The 15,734-nt window shown below is 45.7% G+C and overlaps 1 protein-coding gene across 1 annotated transcript in view; it reads left to right on the forward strand.

Moving 5' to 3' along the window:
- Positions 1-2,021: 2,021 nt before the first annotated feature.
- TCF7L1 (transcription factor 7 like 1) overlaps positions 2,022-15,734 on the forward strand; it is a 165,281-nt gene continuing 151,568 nt past the window's right edge. Inside the window, exons 1-3 of the mRNA XM_066267537.1 lie at positions 2,022-2,532; positions 2,615-2,678; positions 2,911-3,038. Coding sequence (XP_066123634.1) covers positions 2,317-2,532; positions 2,615-2,678; positions 2,911-3,038 — 408 coding nt within the window. The 5' untranslated portion in view covers positions 2,022-2,316. The remainder of the gene's footprint in view (positions 2,533-2,614; positions 2,679-2,910; positions 3,039-15,734) is intronic.

Consider the following 15,734-nt stretch of genomic DNA (forward strand, 5'->3'; position numbering starts at 1 on the left):
GGGGAGATTATCCAAGGTTATCTGGATAGCCCTAAGATGACAGTGCAGGTGTCCTTCCTTATAAGAAGAAGGCAGTGAGATCTGACAAAGGAGAATGCAGTGTGTCCACCAAGGCAGAGTGGACCTCATTGGAATGATGAGGTCTCAAGGAACGTCAGCCATAACCAGAAGCTGGAAGAGACAAGGAATATATTCTCCCTTAGAGCTTCAGTAGAAAATATGGCCCTGACAACACCTTGATTTTGATTTAGTGAAACTAATTTCATACTTCCGGCCTCCACAATAGTAAGAGAATGAATGCATTTCTGGTGTTTTAAGCCACCAAATTTGCAGTGATTTATTAGATAGAGCAATGATGGGAAGCTAATACAGTAGGCTTTTCATATATTTTAGAACACATGAAAAGCTTTTTGACTTTTAAAAACTTATAAAATTGAAAATACCATGCAATAATACAAACAGTATAATTCTATTTATGTGAAAGTAAATCTGAATATTTGTATTATATATGCGTTTACATATGTAGACAATTGCCTAGGAAAATGTCTGGAAGGAAATACACCAAACTAGTAACAGGAAGGAGATTAACTGGAGGGAGATGTAGTAGGACAGGGGTGGAGGGGTTAGTTTTTGCTCAATATACTATTCAAGATAAATCTATATTGTTTGAAGAAGTTTTAAGAGACTGTATATTCATGTGTGGTATAAAAAACTAGATACGGCATATCTGCTTGTTGTAAAATATGTAGGAATTCAAAAACAAAACTGCCTCTCTCCTATTCCCTATCGGAAATATTGATAATAATTTGGTGTGATCTCATACATTTTTCTATGCAGAAACAAACATATGTATGTTTGTTTTTTTTAATGGAAGAGTGAGTGCTATATACACCGTTTTTCCTTAAAGGGCATCTCTCCAAAATCATTCCAAGATCCATGTGTTCAAGAAGCCTCATTCTGTTGAGCTGGTAAGAAAGACCCAGAACTCATTTTACAGACCTCCCTGCTGCTTTGAACTTTATCGTGTCTGTGACTTTGTCTGTATGTGGGTGGGTGACTCTTGAAAACTCCTCTGCCAGTTGTGTTTTAAATGGTTTTAGGTACTGCATACTGCCTCCCAGTCCGCTTCTAAAATTTATACTCCCACTATAGTTCCCCACTGTGGATGACACAATACCCACTTTTTCAAACTTTCCCAAACTGGTTGGAGAAGGATGCTGTCTTAATGTTATTATGGGCATTTTTCATATACTCATTCGGTACCGAGGCAGTTTGTGAATAGCTTCAGAGGTCACTGGCAGAAAATTTTCCTTTCAACGAACCAAATCCGAATCATTTCTGAACCCTAAACTATGAATTATCTGTTTAAGCACCTAGAGCGGACCATGGAGTGAAAGTGGGATTTCAGGTGACTCTGGACACCTGAACAAAATAGAAAACCTGATTTAGGGGGAAGCACGTTGAAACCCCACAGAAAAGAGGAACGGAAGATGTCCGGCATATTCCCAGGTGCCATAAATTTTCCTCATCCTCTGCTCTACGTATCCCGCGAGCGCGACCAGGTCGGCCAGTATCCCGCGCTCGGAAGAACTCCAGGCTGTGAGTGTCGCTGGCCAGTCTGTGTGTCCGACGCTTTCCCACAGGGGGCAGTGCCGCCCGCCAGTGCGCGGGAACGGTGGGAGGGGGTGTGGGAGCCGTGCGGAGTTCTGGGGGTTATCTGGAAGAAAGTTAGGGGCTGTATGACATGGGGGCGGGACTCCAGGGCTCGCGAGCGGCTAGGGGGGAGGGCCGCAGGGGGTGCGAGGTGGGGCTCCCGGGCGAGTCTGGGGGTTGAGGGCGGGGCGCGCGGCGGGAGGCGCAGCCCCCGGAAGGTGTGAGCGAGGGGGTGTGCGAGTGTGAATGCGAGTGTGTGTGCGCGCCGGAGCTGGCGGGGTTCCGCGCGGCGCGCGGGTGTCAGCTTGCAGTCGGGCTCCTCCCTCCGGCCCCCCTGCCCAGTCCAGCGGGCCCTCCTTCCTGCCCCGCTCGCCCCTCCCCGGCGGGCCAAGCGCTGGGACGCCCCGGCGGAGCAGGCGGCGGCAGCGAGTTGGGGAGCCCTGGGCTCTGCACTGCCGGAGGGGCCCGAGCCGAGCCGCCCCCGCTCGGCCCGGCCGTGCCGGCCCCGCTTCCCGCCGGACCACGCCCTGTCAAACTTTGTTGCTGCGGCCGCTGCGGCGGCGAGTGGAGCAGCGGGGCTAGCGGGAGGGAGGGGCTCCGGGCCGGGCCGGGCGCGGGCGGCGCGGGGCTCGGAGAGCGGCGGCCCCGGCCCGCGGCCCCACCATGCCCCAGCTCGGCGGCGGCGGCGGCTCCGGCGCCGGGGCGGCCGGCGGAGGGGACGACCTCGGGGCGAACGACGAGCTGATCCCCTTCCAGGACGAAGGGGGCGAGGAGCAGGAGCCGAGCAGCGACAGCGCCTCGGCGCAGCGGGACCTGGACGAGGTCAAGTCCTCCCTGGTTAACGAGTCGGAGAACCAGAGCAGCAGCTCGGACTCGGAGGTAAGGGGATTCCTGCGGCCGACCCCAAGGACCCCGGCTCGGCGCCCACTCACCCGCCCTCGCCTTTGTGTCTCCTCTGCAGGCGGAGAGGCGCCCGCAGCCCTCTCGGGACTCCTTCCAGAAGCCGCGGGACTATTTCACCGAAGGTAAGTGCTGGCCCGGATAGCCCCCATTCCTGGGCCCCGCGGTTCTCTGAGCCTCAGTTAGGGCCGCCCAGGTTCCCCGCACTCCCGTAGCCGTGCCCCTGCTCCCCGCCCCTCTAGGCGGCAGTCCTGGGGCGCGCGTGGGGGCGCTCGGGTATCGGGTCCCCGTCCAGGGGCCCCTGCGGCGGCGCGGTCGCGGGGGCTGGGCCTCACCCCGCCTTGGTCTTGCCCACAGTGAGAAGGCCCCAGGACGGCGCGTTCTTTAAGGGTCCCCCGTACCCTGGGTACCCGTTCCTGATGATCCCGGACCTGAGCAGCCCGTATCTCCCCAACGGACCTCTGTCTCCCGGAGGAGCGCGCACGGTGAGCGCCTGTCCGGCTGCCCCGGGGTGGGTGGGAGGCCCGGCCGGCGGGATGTGCCCCCACGCTTGGCGACAGGATGGGGGATGGGACCGTCTCGGGAGGATCCCGGGCAGAAGAACTACTTTGCGGAGTTGAACAGAGGCGGCCGAGCGTTAGGCTGCGTCTAGCCGGTGCCTGGATGAAAGTAACATGCCTTTAAATTTCCCCCTTTTTCTGAAGAGAGGCTTCGGGAGTCCACTTACGGAGTCTCCTTTGGCTTTCAAAAATCTTTGCTCTCATTAAGGAAAACCTCGATTTTTGCCGGATGGGGGTAGGGGGCGGCGGGTGGGTCTCGTTTTCCTTCCTGAAAGTGGGTCAGCTTTCCCTGGCAGTTGGGCAGTGGGCCCGGGAGCTGGGTTGGCGGCGTTGCCCCCGACCTCAATTTCACTGGGCGCTGTGAGTTGGTTCCTAAGAAACCCAGTGTTTGTGGCGGGTTATTCACACACCCCTCTCCCCATCTTCAGCCCTTGCGCTTGGACCTCAACTTTTCTGTGGAGTTTGGGATTTTAAACTCGCGGCATTCTTCAAGTTGAGGAACTTGGCTTTTCCTCTCTTTGTTGCCTTTTCTCATTTAAAGCAAGCGCTGCGACACTTTAAACCTGTTAATGGGCGCGCATTGTGTGCTGCGCGCTGGCATTTAGAGCCGTGATTAAGCAAATTGACCGGGCCCCAGACGAAGTGCAAATGAGGGCGGATTCCATCTCCCCCTCGCTGGCTCTGAACTCCCGCCCCAACAAGTCTCGAGGGGCGCAGCCCGGGGTTGGCTAGGCTTTGTGTCCGCCGAGGTACACGCCACCCAGGGCCTCTGTCCAGGTGCTATGTCCGATGGCAGATTTGGATGAGTGCCTATCTGCTCTGTGCCGGGATCTTGCGTGCTGCCCCTTGGGCGCTGCGCGCGCGTTGTGGTTCTCTGCTTCTCTCAGCTTCCCAGTGCCGCCGCCAGTCCATTCTTGATTAGCGGAGCAGGAGGTGCTGGCGCCTTAGGAGCAGGGCTGGACTCAGTTTATATTTAAGCTGTCCTTAAATAATTATCATAATTAAAGGGCCGCTCGGTGCTAAATGTACGGTTCCTGCTGTTGTGGTCGATGGAGAGCGGAGGCTTATGCTGTGGGTTCGATGGTGCGTTCTACTGGCCTGTTAAGATGAGGGAGTGGAGGTGGGTGGGGGGGGCTCTGACCAAGGGAGAGGGGAGTGGAACCACACAGCCTTTAACGCTTCAAACAGGAAAGACTTGCACTTTGGAGCATCCCAGGAAGTCCTAAATATTTATATAAGCTGGATCTGAACATATAGCTATTACTTTTTCTCCTTTATATTAAAAGAAAAAAGGTGGGAATAAAAGTTAAATGATACAAGCTGTAGCAACTTTGTTTAGGTTTTCACTAATTCCCTTCCATGTCAGCAGATATAGTTCTGTTCTGAAAGTTTGGGTAGGATCCCGGTACCTCTGTGTGTGAGAGAGGGTTATGCTACAAAGTCTCGTTTCCCAAAGAGGGGTCTGGAGCCATTAAGTCCTCTGTGAGTACTACTGATCCAGGGCTTGGTGCAGATAAAGCACCTTCTACCTATCCATTTCTAGGGCGTTTGGATTCTTCCTTTTTGAATGGGGATTGACAACTGTGGGTCTTCATCTGCTGCCCTGTAAGGATGAGTGAGATCCAGTAGGACAGATTTTCTGGTTTGTCCGTCCTTCCTTCCTTCCTTCCTTCCTCCCTCCCTCCCTCCCTCCTTCCCTCCCACCACCTTCTACTACCTTGCCTTCTTTCTACCATTTTACATGTCCTTTTGCCTAAAACCTTCCACAGTGGGTTCTTGGTGATACTGAGGATTCCTATTATTAAGTCCAGGCCTGTGTGGGATTTTCGGATCCCTTGTTGGGGAAGCCGACCTTTCCTCTCTGCATGCCTCTTACTGCCTGTTCATCCCTGCAGCTGTTCCCTGCCCTCGCTCATGTTGAAAACCCTCTTATAGGCTTCTGAGGACACTCTCTCTGTTGATGCATCATAAATGACTTAGCATGTCCGGGCCCATACGCATACCTAGATTTTGTCTCCCTGGTGATTTATCATTGCAGGAATTCAATTCCCCCATTGATTCTCTGTTCTGTAAGTGCCTATCATTGTGTTAGGCCTGCCTGCTTACAAAGTTCATTGATGGATGGGGACAGTTCCTGCAATTCAGTCAGCTCAATAGAACCTGCTCTTTGATCCTATCCTTGGGCATCATGGGCTGCTGGGAAAGCAGGTGAGGAAAGCCTTAAGTATTTATCTGGACTATATGTTTGAGATGATGCTTTCCTCTATGTGATTATATTAATGTAACCAATGTGATTCTTGCTGTAGGTAAATTATAGGCCCTTTCTTGGGGTCCCATCTCTTAAAATGGATGTAGGTAGATAGAGGGTGAAGGAAGGGGGAGGAAGATGGCTGAGGGGGGAAGAAGGCAGTGCCTGAATTCTATAGTCTGGTCTCTTTTGGTGTTTAGGTTTATGTTTTTTCATCTCTAAATTTCATAGCCTTAGGCTTTGTTACTCTAAGGACTATAAGTGGTATAAAATTGGGTGACTTCAGTTCTCTGTTGCTCTTAACACTTTCTGGAAATACCAAGCCAAAAGCAAAAGTGGGGATTAGCTGGAGTGTTTTTAGGGTGTTAATTGACCCCAGGAATAGAAAGCAGCAGGGCTGCAACACCTTTACCGCTGGCATAATTCCTGCTGGGATGACTGGGGACTGGCCAGTTCTGCTGTCAGGCCGTCTCCTCCGCAGGCATTACCTTTGCCCTCCACTCTGGTTTGGCTGGGAAGCTGGGAAGTGGCCTCTTCCTGAGGCTCTTTAGAGAAGAGGTCCCCTTAACCTGGGGTGTGTGCCAAGCCTCCAAGCTGTGATTCATTCCCATCTGGAGCCCTGGGGACTCTGTGGCCGAGGAAGAGAGGCATAACTGTCATAAACCATCTTTTACTTCTTCAAATAGTCACCTCAAAATGATACATTCATTCCTGAAAAGGCTTCACAAGTTTACTAAACCACCTCGGTGCTGTTGACAAGAATTTTATTAGGAAAATGTAAGTCAACACAGAAGAAAGTAAATGTCAAAAATAGTTTGACTATTTTCCAAAAGGAAAATGCTGACTATGGTTCAGCTAGCCAATAAAGTGATGGGGAATAGTTTGATTGTGGCCACAGTTAGAGCACTAATGACATTTTGGAAGAGAATACCATTTCTAGGTAGATTGCTGAGGAAATCTATAGTTTTTGTGTCTAGTTTATAAATTTAAGAGCTTTCTTGCACAGGTCACACCTTTCTCTGCCCATCTCAGTTCAAGTTTCTGTATGAAATGGTTTTGTTCTCCAAGTCTGTGTTTCATTTTAAGGCCTCTCTATCCCACTGCTCCCCATGGGCAGTCTTGCTGATGTCCTGGTTAATCCTGATTTCTTTCTGACACAAAGAACCTAAACAAAAATCTTTGTTTAAAGAAGTTGTCTGTCTTTAGGAGTTGTATGTAAAAGCTCAGTGAAACCTTTTCTTATGGAAGATTAGGATAAACATGCTGCTTTTGGTAAAAATTCTTTTAAGCCATTTCATCTAAATATAACTCTATTCCATTTTTTTCTAAATATAACTCAGGGTTTAATGAGGGCTTTCCACATAGAACAAGCTTTTTCTAGTGCTCTGCCTGTGTTGAAGTTCTGGCACTTGTATTGCTGGGGTGACAATTGGTGACAAACCCTGTGGAGGGACTCAAATCCTGTCTGTCTTTTTTCTTTGAATGGCTGGATCTGGCAGGAATGTCTGCTTACTCTGTTATAATTTTAGAAAGTTATAGGTTCTTATTCTTCGTTGATCTCATTTCTGTGTATTCTTGAGGAAGAAGTAGGCTAGCACACACATAATACCTAACCTTTAACAGAGTATTCCAGCCTTAACAGTGATGTGCAAAGTTAAAAAAAAATTGTGGTATAAAAAGGAATTTAAGTCACTAACTCACTGGAAAATCTATAATGCAAAGATTCTACCAGTATTTCAATTTAGAGTCAACTTGCTAAACCAGGGAACTATAGATATCTTCAAGATTAAGCCATAACTCCTCAACTCCGTCTGATGGTTATTGAGGACCTATCATAGGTCATGGATAAGGGACTGTGGGAAATAGGATGAATTAGACCCAACTTTGCCTTTAAAGGAGTTAAAAAATGAGTTAGGAAGAAGTAATGTTAGCACAAACCACTATACATAATACAAAGTCTGTGTTAAAAGTCCACAAAGTTGAGCCCGACCTGTGATGGTGCAGTGGATAGGGCATTGACCTGGGATGCTGAGGTTCAAGGTTTGAAACCCTAGACTTGCCCAGTGAAGGCACAGAAGCAACTACTATGAGTTGATGCTTCCTGTTCCTCCCCCACCCATTCTCTCTCTCTTCTCTCTCCAAAATCAATAAATAAAATCTTAAAATGTCTATAAAATCCAGAGAAAAAATTGAGAATAAAGAGTAGAACCTGATCAGTCGGTAGCGCAGTGGTTACAGTGTTGACTTGGGATGCTGAGGTTCCAGTTTTAAAACCCAAGGTCGATGGCTTGAGTGCAGGCTTACCGGCTTGAGTGTGGGATCATCGATATGATCCCAAGGTCACTGGCTGGAGCCCCCCAGTCAAGGCACGTATGAGAAGCAATCAGTGAACAATTAAAGTGCCGCAGCTACGAGTTTATGCTTCTCATATTTCTCCCTTCTTCTCTCTCTTGCTTAAAAAAAATTACATATATTATACATATAATATATGTATATGTATGTATGTATGTACATATATGATATATATAAAGAGAGAATAGAAAGATTGTTTTGGGCTGGTAAGATCAAGGAATGAAGCTAGAGGAAGTTGTAGACTAGTTCCTGAAATTCTGTCATTCTTTTAACTCAAAGTAATTCTTTTTCAGTATCTAACCACTATGCTGTAAACCTTAAGTTAATATAAAACAATATTGAATATCAACTGTAATAGAAACATTAAAATATATTTAAAAGTAATTCTTGTTGCCTGGCCTATGGTGCCGCAGTGGATAAAGCATCAACCTGCAATGCTGAGGTCACCGGCTTACAACCCTGGGCTTGCCCAGTCAAGGCACATACGTCAGGAAACCAGTGAACAACTAAAGTAAGGCAACTATGGGTTGATATTTCTCGTTTTCCCTCTTCTGTAAAACGAATTAATTTTTTTAGAAAAGGAATTCTTGTTAATAAAAAATGTAAACAGTATAGATGTGTTTAGAGTGAAAAGTGGAAGTCCTCCTTTACCCTCACCTTGAGGTTGAAGCCAGCACAGGGGAAGTAGAGGCATGAAGGGAGGAAAAAGTGCAGGGCTGTTTAGGGTAATGCAAGTTATTCTATTTCCCTAGAAGGATAAGAGGCCAGACCTTGAATGCCAGTGAAGGAATCTTGTCTTATTCAAGAAGCAGCACAGAACCATTGAAAGTTATGCCAAGAGGTGATGTGACTGAGACATGTGCTTAGAAAGGTAATAGTGATCTGAGGGAGAGGACCAGAAGGAGCTAGAACGATGAGAAGACTCCTAGGAGTCCAGGAGTCCTGGGGTGAGATGAGAATGCTTGAGTGTGTCCAGATGGAAAGGATGGGAGAGACCTGGACGGTTGGCTGAATTTGTGCAGGGAGGGACAAAACTGTAGGGCTGAAAGTGGCTGATGTCACAGTGAACTCCTGGTGCCTGAGCCTGAGCGACCTGGGGAAGGACCTCTTGCAGGTGGGGCCCAGGCCTGCGGTCTTTGCCTACCCAGTGCTGTGCTGGACAGATTCTCCGGACTGTGTTGGCAATGTCAGAGCCCACACAGTCTGAGGAGCTCTCACTTGGAAAAAGCTAGTATATTTCATTGGAGACACATTGGGTTTGGGGAGATATTGAGAGAATAGTTGAAATGGCAGCAACTGGGTGATGCAGGGGAGCATGAGAAAAGGCCAGGCTGCTCAGGGTAGAGAAGTCACAGGTGGGGGGGATGGGCAGGAGCACTTGCCAAGGTGGGAGGAGAGCTTATGTACTGTGACATCATGGGAGTTAGAGGTAAAGAAAAGGGGCAAGGTGTCCTGGCAGATGCTACAGAGGGGACAAGAAGATGGAGGAGTCAGATGAGACTGGGAATTCACCAATTTGGAAGCTATTGGTGCCTAGAGAGGGAAGTGTTCCAGGCAAGTGGTGGTGATGAAGATGAGGAGGCTTAGGGACCCCTGTCAGGTGCCAGGGCCTTGTGCTTTTGGACCGGTCCTGGGTTTGGCCCCTCCCTCACCTCTCAGCCGGAAACCCCACCCAGACTCCTGCAGGGGTGAGCAGCCCGCTCTCTCTACTCCTCTGTACCTTACACATTTCACTTTCTGTTCTGTCATAATCTGGAAGATACTGGGAAACCAGACTCCAGACAACTGTTTAAGAAGAGTGGCGGTGGCTTGAAGGGAGAAGGAAAGAGCCATGGACTTTGAAAAGTGTATTGAGGCTTCTGGAGTGGGAGCTGGTTAGCAGGAGCAGGAGGGTCACGTGGAAGGCGAATGGAGGAGGAGACAGGAAGGCGAGACGAGACTGAGAACTCGGGGGAGATGAGAAGGAAGTCCTCTTCCTTCACTGGTGGAGGATGCTTCACAGTAGGTGTTCCCCAATTTTGCAGACTAGCCCAAGAGTTGAAGGTGAGGATGTAAAAATGGAGTTGGCAGAATTTGAGGGGGGAGCACATTGGATGGCTAGATGGCTTTGAGATTTTCAGTAAAACCAAAAGGAAGTTGGCTGGGTTGGCGGGGTCTTGGAATTTTGCTTGCAGTTGGGAGACTACAGGCCCTTTCTCTGTACCCCATTGGAAATCCTAAAATATTGGGAGCCTCTTACTTACATGGTAAATAATGAAACACTAGTGCATTGATTAAAACATATAACATACTTGGGAAAACTTTCCTGTTTTTATTGTCCGGAGCTGGCTGATTTTGAAGGGCAATGAAAATGGGAATCACAATACAACTCATTTGCAGTCAGGGGCAGACACTGGGATGTGATAAGTAATTGGGGATGGGAAAGGAAGGACTAACTGCTTACAAGCATGTAGAAAACTGCCCCAGATTGGCTAATAATGTATTTTTGGAAGAGGTTTTTATGTGTCCCATGTTTTATTGTCTTCTCTCAAGCTGGATTGGATTTAGGGAACAATGAAATACATGCAGTTTTCAAAACCTTGCCATCCGGAAATGAAGGGAGCAGGAGGGGAGTCAGGGGACTCACCTTTTCCTCTGTGCTGTGTGTGCTGCTCACTGAACAACTTAGAATCCTAGGCAGCTTCTTTTCGAGACTCCTCAGTGGTAAAGGTACTCTGAGTTACCTCGACTGACAGATACCTTTAAGGTTCTAAAATAAGTTTCAGACTTTCCAATCTTTCATTTTCGTTATATGTATAGGCCACAGATTTTCATGGGAAAATAAATGAACATTTAGTTTAGAAATACAACTTCAGGCCCTGGCTGGGTAGCTTAGTTGATTAGAGCGTCATCCCGATACGCCAAGGTTGTGGGTTCGAACACTGGTTAAGGGCACATACAGGAATCAACCAATGATGGCATGAATAAGTGGAACAACAAATTGATGTTTCTCCCTCTCTCCCTCTCCCTCTCTCCTCCTCCTCCCCCCTCCCTCTCTCTCTAAAAAATGTAAATCAATTAAAAAAGTTAATTATATAGAAACACACTTCAAAGTTTGACAATTATAAAAATATTGTCCTGAACATGGCCTTTTCAAGAGTTTTTTGTGGAAGTGGTGAGGGGTGATACTCAAGTATCTAGTGATATTTCTAGTTCTCAGGACAGGAAATGAACTCATGCTCCAAGCTGTTACAGCATTTAGATACCTTTTTATTTATTTATTTATTTATTTATTTATTTATTTATTTACAAGGAGAAATTAAGTCCCAAGTGTTCATTCTAATTGTAGAAAATAAAATATAGACAAGAAATTCACAAAAAGAGAAACTACAAATGACTACCAAATATATGAAACTATGTTCAGCCTCCCAGGTAATTAAATAATACTATTAAGGACAAGAATAATTTTTTTGGTTTACTAAATTAACAGAGTTTGTCTTAATAAGACCTTTCAGTGCTTGCAAAGGGATGGTAAAGTGGGTGCTCTCATTTGTGTTTCTTGAAGGGTGTTAATAGCCCACTCCACTTCAAAAGCACTTGGCAATAGGTACTAAAATCTTAATATTTTTCATAGCTTCTGAGCTGCTAGGAAGTTATACTTGTTACTCCCATTTATTTCACTGCTGTACAGACAGACTTGTAGAGGTCAAGTATCTTGTTCAAGGTCACAGTACTGGTAATTGACAGTGCAAAGATTTGAACTTGGTTGTGTGTCCAAAGTCGAGGTCTTCCCATTGCACCCTTATGACTTGACACAAACGCCTGCTAGAACGAGCCCCTCCTGCTCTGGGAGAAGAGCCGCTGACCTTTGTTTCCCAGTTCAGAAGTCCTGGTGTGAGTTATCAGTTGGGGCTGTGTTTGGGTAGATTTGTTCCAACTTTACAAAGTGGACCTGGGAATGTACCTTCCCAAATAAACAGTTGTATAAGTGAGTGAGTAGCTGTGGTTTTCATTGTTCCCCAGCACTGTACTCCAGAGGAGTGAGTAACCTTGAGTGGGTGGCCCCTGAATCTTCCACATTACCGTCTTTCAGAGGAATAAGTGATTATCTAGTAGCGGTCTACTGGCATTTGAACTATTTTGGATTTGGGGACTGTTTTCCCTGTTGAAATCAGTGAGGGTTGGAAGAACGCATAATTGTGTCTTTGGTGGGAAAGAAGGCGGGAACAGTAAACTGGCTTGCTGCCTCTGCAGTTTGGATCACAACTTAGTTTTGTTAACAAACCGAGCTCTGGTGAAGCAAGTGTGCAAATATTATTTTCTTATTCATTTTCCAAAACCTATTTTATAAGTTAGTTGCTTTTTTTCAAGTTCTCTTAAGTTAAAAATCAGTTCCAGTCATCTATAATCACTTCTGTAAATTGACTATTAAAGAAATAAATACTAAATATTTACAAACAATTATTTTAGTGTTTGCAGAGAATGTATTAACCCCCCCCACCCCCCCATGTGTGCGTGTATGTGAGAGAAAGAAAGGGAGGGGGGGAGAAAGACATGGTTTGAATGAAGTAAGGAAAGGAATTGGGTAATTCAGTGCTTTTTCCTTCACTTACCAAATTATCTCCCAGGTGGTCTGTTTCTGAAAACAGTAGTATAGTGGGAAGATTAATAAGAGGGCTTCTGAGTGTGTTGAGAGGAGTTACTGGAGTCCTAGCTAAGCCCTCCTGGAAATCTGGATATTGCAAGGCACTCAATCTTAGTTCATAGTGGGGCTATCAGTTGTACCAATGTCTATAGAAAATGTGTGGAAAAACAAAAAGATGTAAATATGAGAGATAGTAACTAAGAAATAGATGGATCTGATGATAATGAAGAAAACCAAAAAATGTAAGAATGAGTGGTATGAAAAGCTGATCAATTCACAAGTCCAGATTTGTTGGCAGTAGTGATTTCTGATGTTTGGAACTACACTCATCTCCATAAATCCAAAGGAATATTTCAGAATCACTAAAATCAGCTGGATTTTATAACATATACTTTCTGGAGGTAGATGGATGTTTCTCGCTAAGGTTCTTTTTTAAAAAAAAAAAAAGATTTTATTTATTGTTTTTTTTAGAGAAGAAAGAGAAAGGGTATGGGGAGCTGGAAGCATCAACTTGTAGTTGTTGCTTATTGTACGTACTTTGTGCAAGCCCAAGGTTTCAAACCAGTGACCCCAGCATTCCAGGTTGATGCTTTATCCTCTTACCCACTGTGCCACCAAAGGCTAAGATATATATATCACAGACAGGAAAGGAGAGGGATGAGAAGAATCAACTTGTAGTTGCAGCACTTTAGTTGTTCATTGATTGCTTTTTCATATGTGCCTTGACGATGGGGTGAGGGGCTCCAGCCAAGCCAGTGACCCCTTCTGCAAGCCTTCAAGCCAGTGACCATGGAATCATTTCCATGATTCCACGCTTGAGTCAGCGACCCCTGTACTCAAGCCTAATGAGCCCACACTCAAGCCAGCGACCTCGGGGTTTTGAACCTGGGACCTCAGCGTCCCAGGTTGATGCTTTATCCACTGTGCCATCACCTGGTCAGGCTCCCTGAGATTCTTACATAGGTACCTAGCATGGGTGCCAGTAGCCCTTAGGGCTGGAAGGGGGACGGACCATTCAGCCCACCCCACTGGTGAGGAGCACAGCTCAGGGAGATCCCTGACTCACCCCAGATCAAACAGTTATGAATGATGAGAACAGGATTGGAGCCCAGCTGCACTCTCTGGAGCATTACCCCCTTTACTGCTTAGGGAGACCCACAGCAAGCCTGGCAAAAAGCAGGGCTACAGAAAAAACTGCACCTCAAAGTACTTTATTAAGCTGTCACACTTGAAAAGGAAAAGCGATTCACAGACATTGCTGAATGTTGACAGCATGAATATTTAAACATTAATATTTTTAAACATTCTTTTTTTTTAAATTTTTTATTTATTTTTTAATTCATTTTAGAGAAGAGAGGGGGGGAGAGAGAGAGAGAGAGGAGAGGAGAGGAGAGACAGAGAGAGACGAGGGGAGGAGCTGGAAGCATCAACTCCCATATGTGCCTTGACCAGGCAAGCCCAGGGTTTCGAACCGGCAACCTCAGCATTTCCAGGTCGACGCTTTATCCACTGCGCCACCACAGGTCAGGCCTAAACATTAATATTTTTAAAAACAGCCTGGTAGGCACCTGCAGTATTCCAGGATACTATATCTCACTGTTCACAACTGTTCCCACATTGAATACATGCACATCTGATACTATCATCTGCTTTACCCACAGGAAGCTGAGACTGAGAGAGTGAGGGACCTAGAATCACCTCTCCAGAAGGTGGTAGGGTCATATTCCAGCCACACTGCTGCAATTTCCCTTCTACTGAAAGTTGACAGCCAAATTAATGTGAAAATGCCATTTGGTGCTAGATACAAAGAAATGGTGTGTACAAGTACAGTAAAAGATGACTATTGAATATCATCTCTGTATTCTTTTTGGTGATATTTCCAGCCCTTTGACTTAAGAGGCACTTTTTTTTTTTTTTTTTTTTTTTTTTTGGTGACAGAGAGAGGGACAGATAGGGACAGACAGGAAGGGAGAGAGATGGGAAACATCAATTCTTCGTTGCGGCACTTTAATCTCCTTAGTTGTTCATTGATTGCTTTCTCATATGTGCCTTGACGGGTTGGGGGGCTACAGCAGAGCAGTGACACCCTGCTCAAGCCAGTGACCTTGAGCTCCAGCTGGCAAGCCTTGCTCAAGCCAGATAAGCCCGCGCTCAAGCTGGCAACCTCTGGGTTTTGAACCTGGGTCTTCCTCGTCCCAGTCCGATGCTCTATCCTCTGCACCACCGCCTGGTTAGGCTAGGAGGCACTTTTAATTGTTGCTTCTGCCTGGGATATAGTCATACCCTTTTAGTGGCTAGTCTTTTCACAGTTTGAGATGAGGATCATTGCAGTCTTAATTTTTCTTTGCTTTTCTGTGCTCTGCATCTCCATTTAATCTATTTTTTCCCTTCAATTTCCCTTGTGTTTTTCTTCTGACATCTTGTGATAAACGTGGTCCCTTAGAAACCACAGTACCTAATGTTATTATGTGCATCCTTTGACTTGGTCTGCTGTCTACTTCCTAGTCTTGACCACCTCACTTTCTTGTACTTGTATGAATATTATTTTATATGTTAATTAGATACAGTTATTGCTTATTAAATATATTATCTATTTTAACTGTTTTCTAGATGGGATGCGTAGAGGAAATATATAGGAGGAATATTAAAGATACATGAGATAAAAACACTTTATACTTCTACTTTACAACATAAGCTTTTCTGTTACGAAATGCTTGTCAGAAAGAGAGACACATGCTAAAGCTTTAGAGTGGGAAATAGATCATCTTCCGAAGGGGTTGTTCCCAGTTCTCTTAAGGAGAATTAACACAAGAGTTTCATATCACTTCAACAGAATTGCTAGTTTCTTCGAGTTCTTAATCAAATGACTGCCAACGGGATTTTGTATATGTGTATGTATATATATATATATGTATATATAATACACACACAATTCATAGATGTGGAATTTATATACATTTGATCCTTGAACGACACAGGGGTTGGGGCACTGATCCCCACACAGTCAAAAATCCAGATATAACTTTTGATTTCCCAAAAACTCAACTACAGTTGACCCTTTGCAACTGCCAGTTAGAATGCGAAAATACTACTATTTTCAATCTGTGGTTGGTTGACTCCTTTGATAGGAAACCCACATATACAAAGGGTCAGATGTATTTATTTTTTAAAATCTGTATATAAGTGGACCTGCACATTCAAACCTGTATTGTTTAAGAGTCAACTGCATATATAGTAAATACATAAATTAACTTTTTGTTTTGGAATAATTTCAGACACAGAAAAAGATGTGAAACAGTACAAAGAATTCCCATGTAATTTTCTCTAGATTTTCCAAAATGTTAACATTGACTGTTGGGTTGGCAAGAAAGTAATTTCGATTTTGTAATGTGAAATT

This window comes from Saccopteryx bilineata, chromosome 3, assembly GCF_036850765.1.
Source record: "Saccopteryx bilineata isolate mSacBil1 chromosome 3, mSacBil1_pri_phased_curated, whole genome shotgun sequence".
Taxonomy (NCBI): Eukaryota; Metazoa; Chordata; class Mammalia; order Chiroptera; family Emballonuridae; genus Saccopteryx; species Saccopteryx bilineata.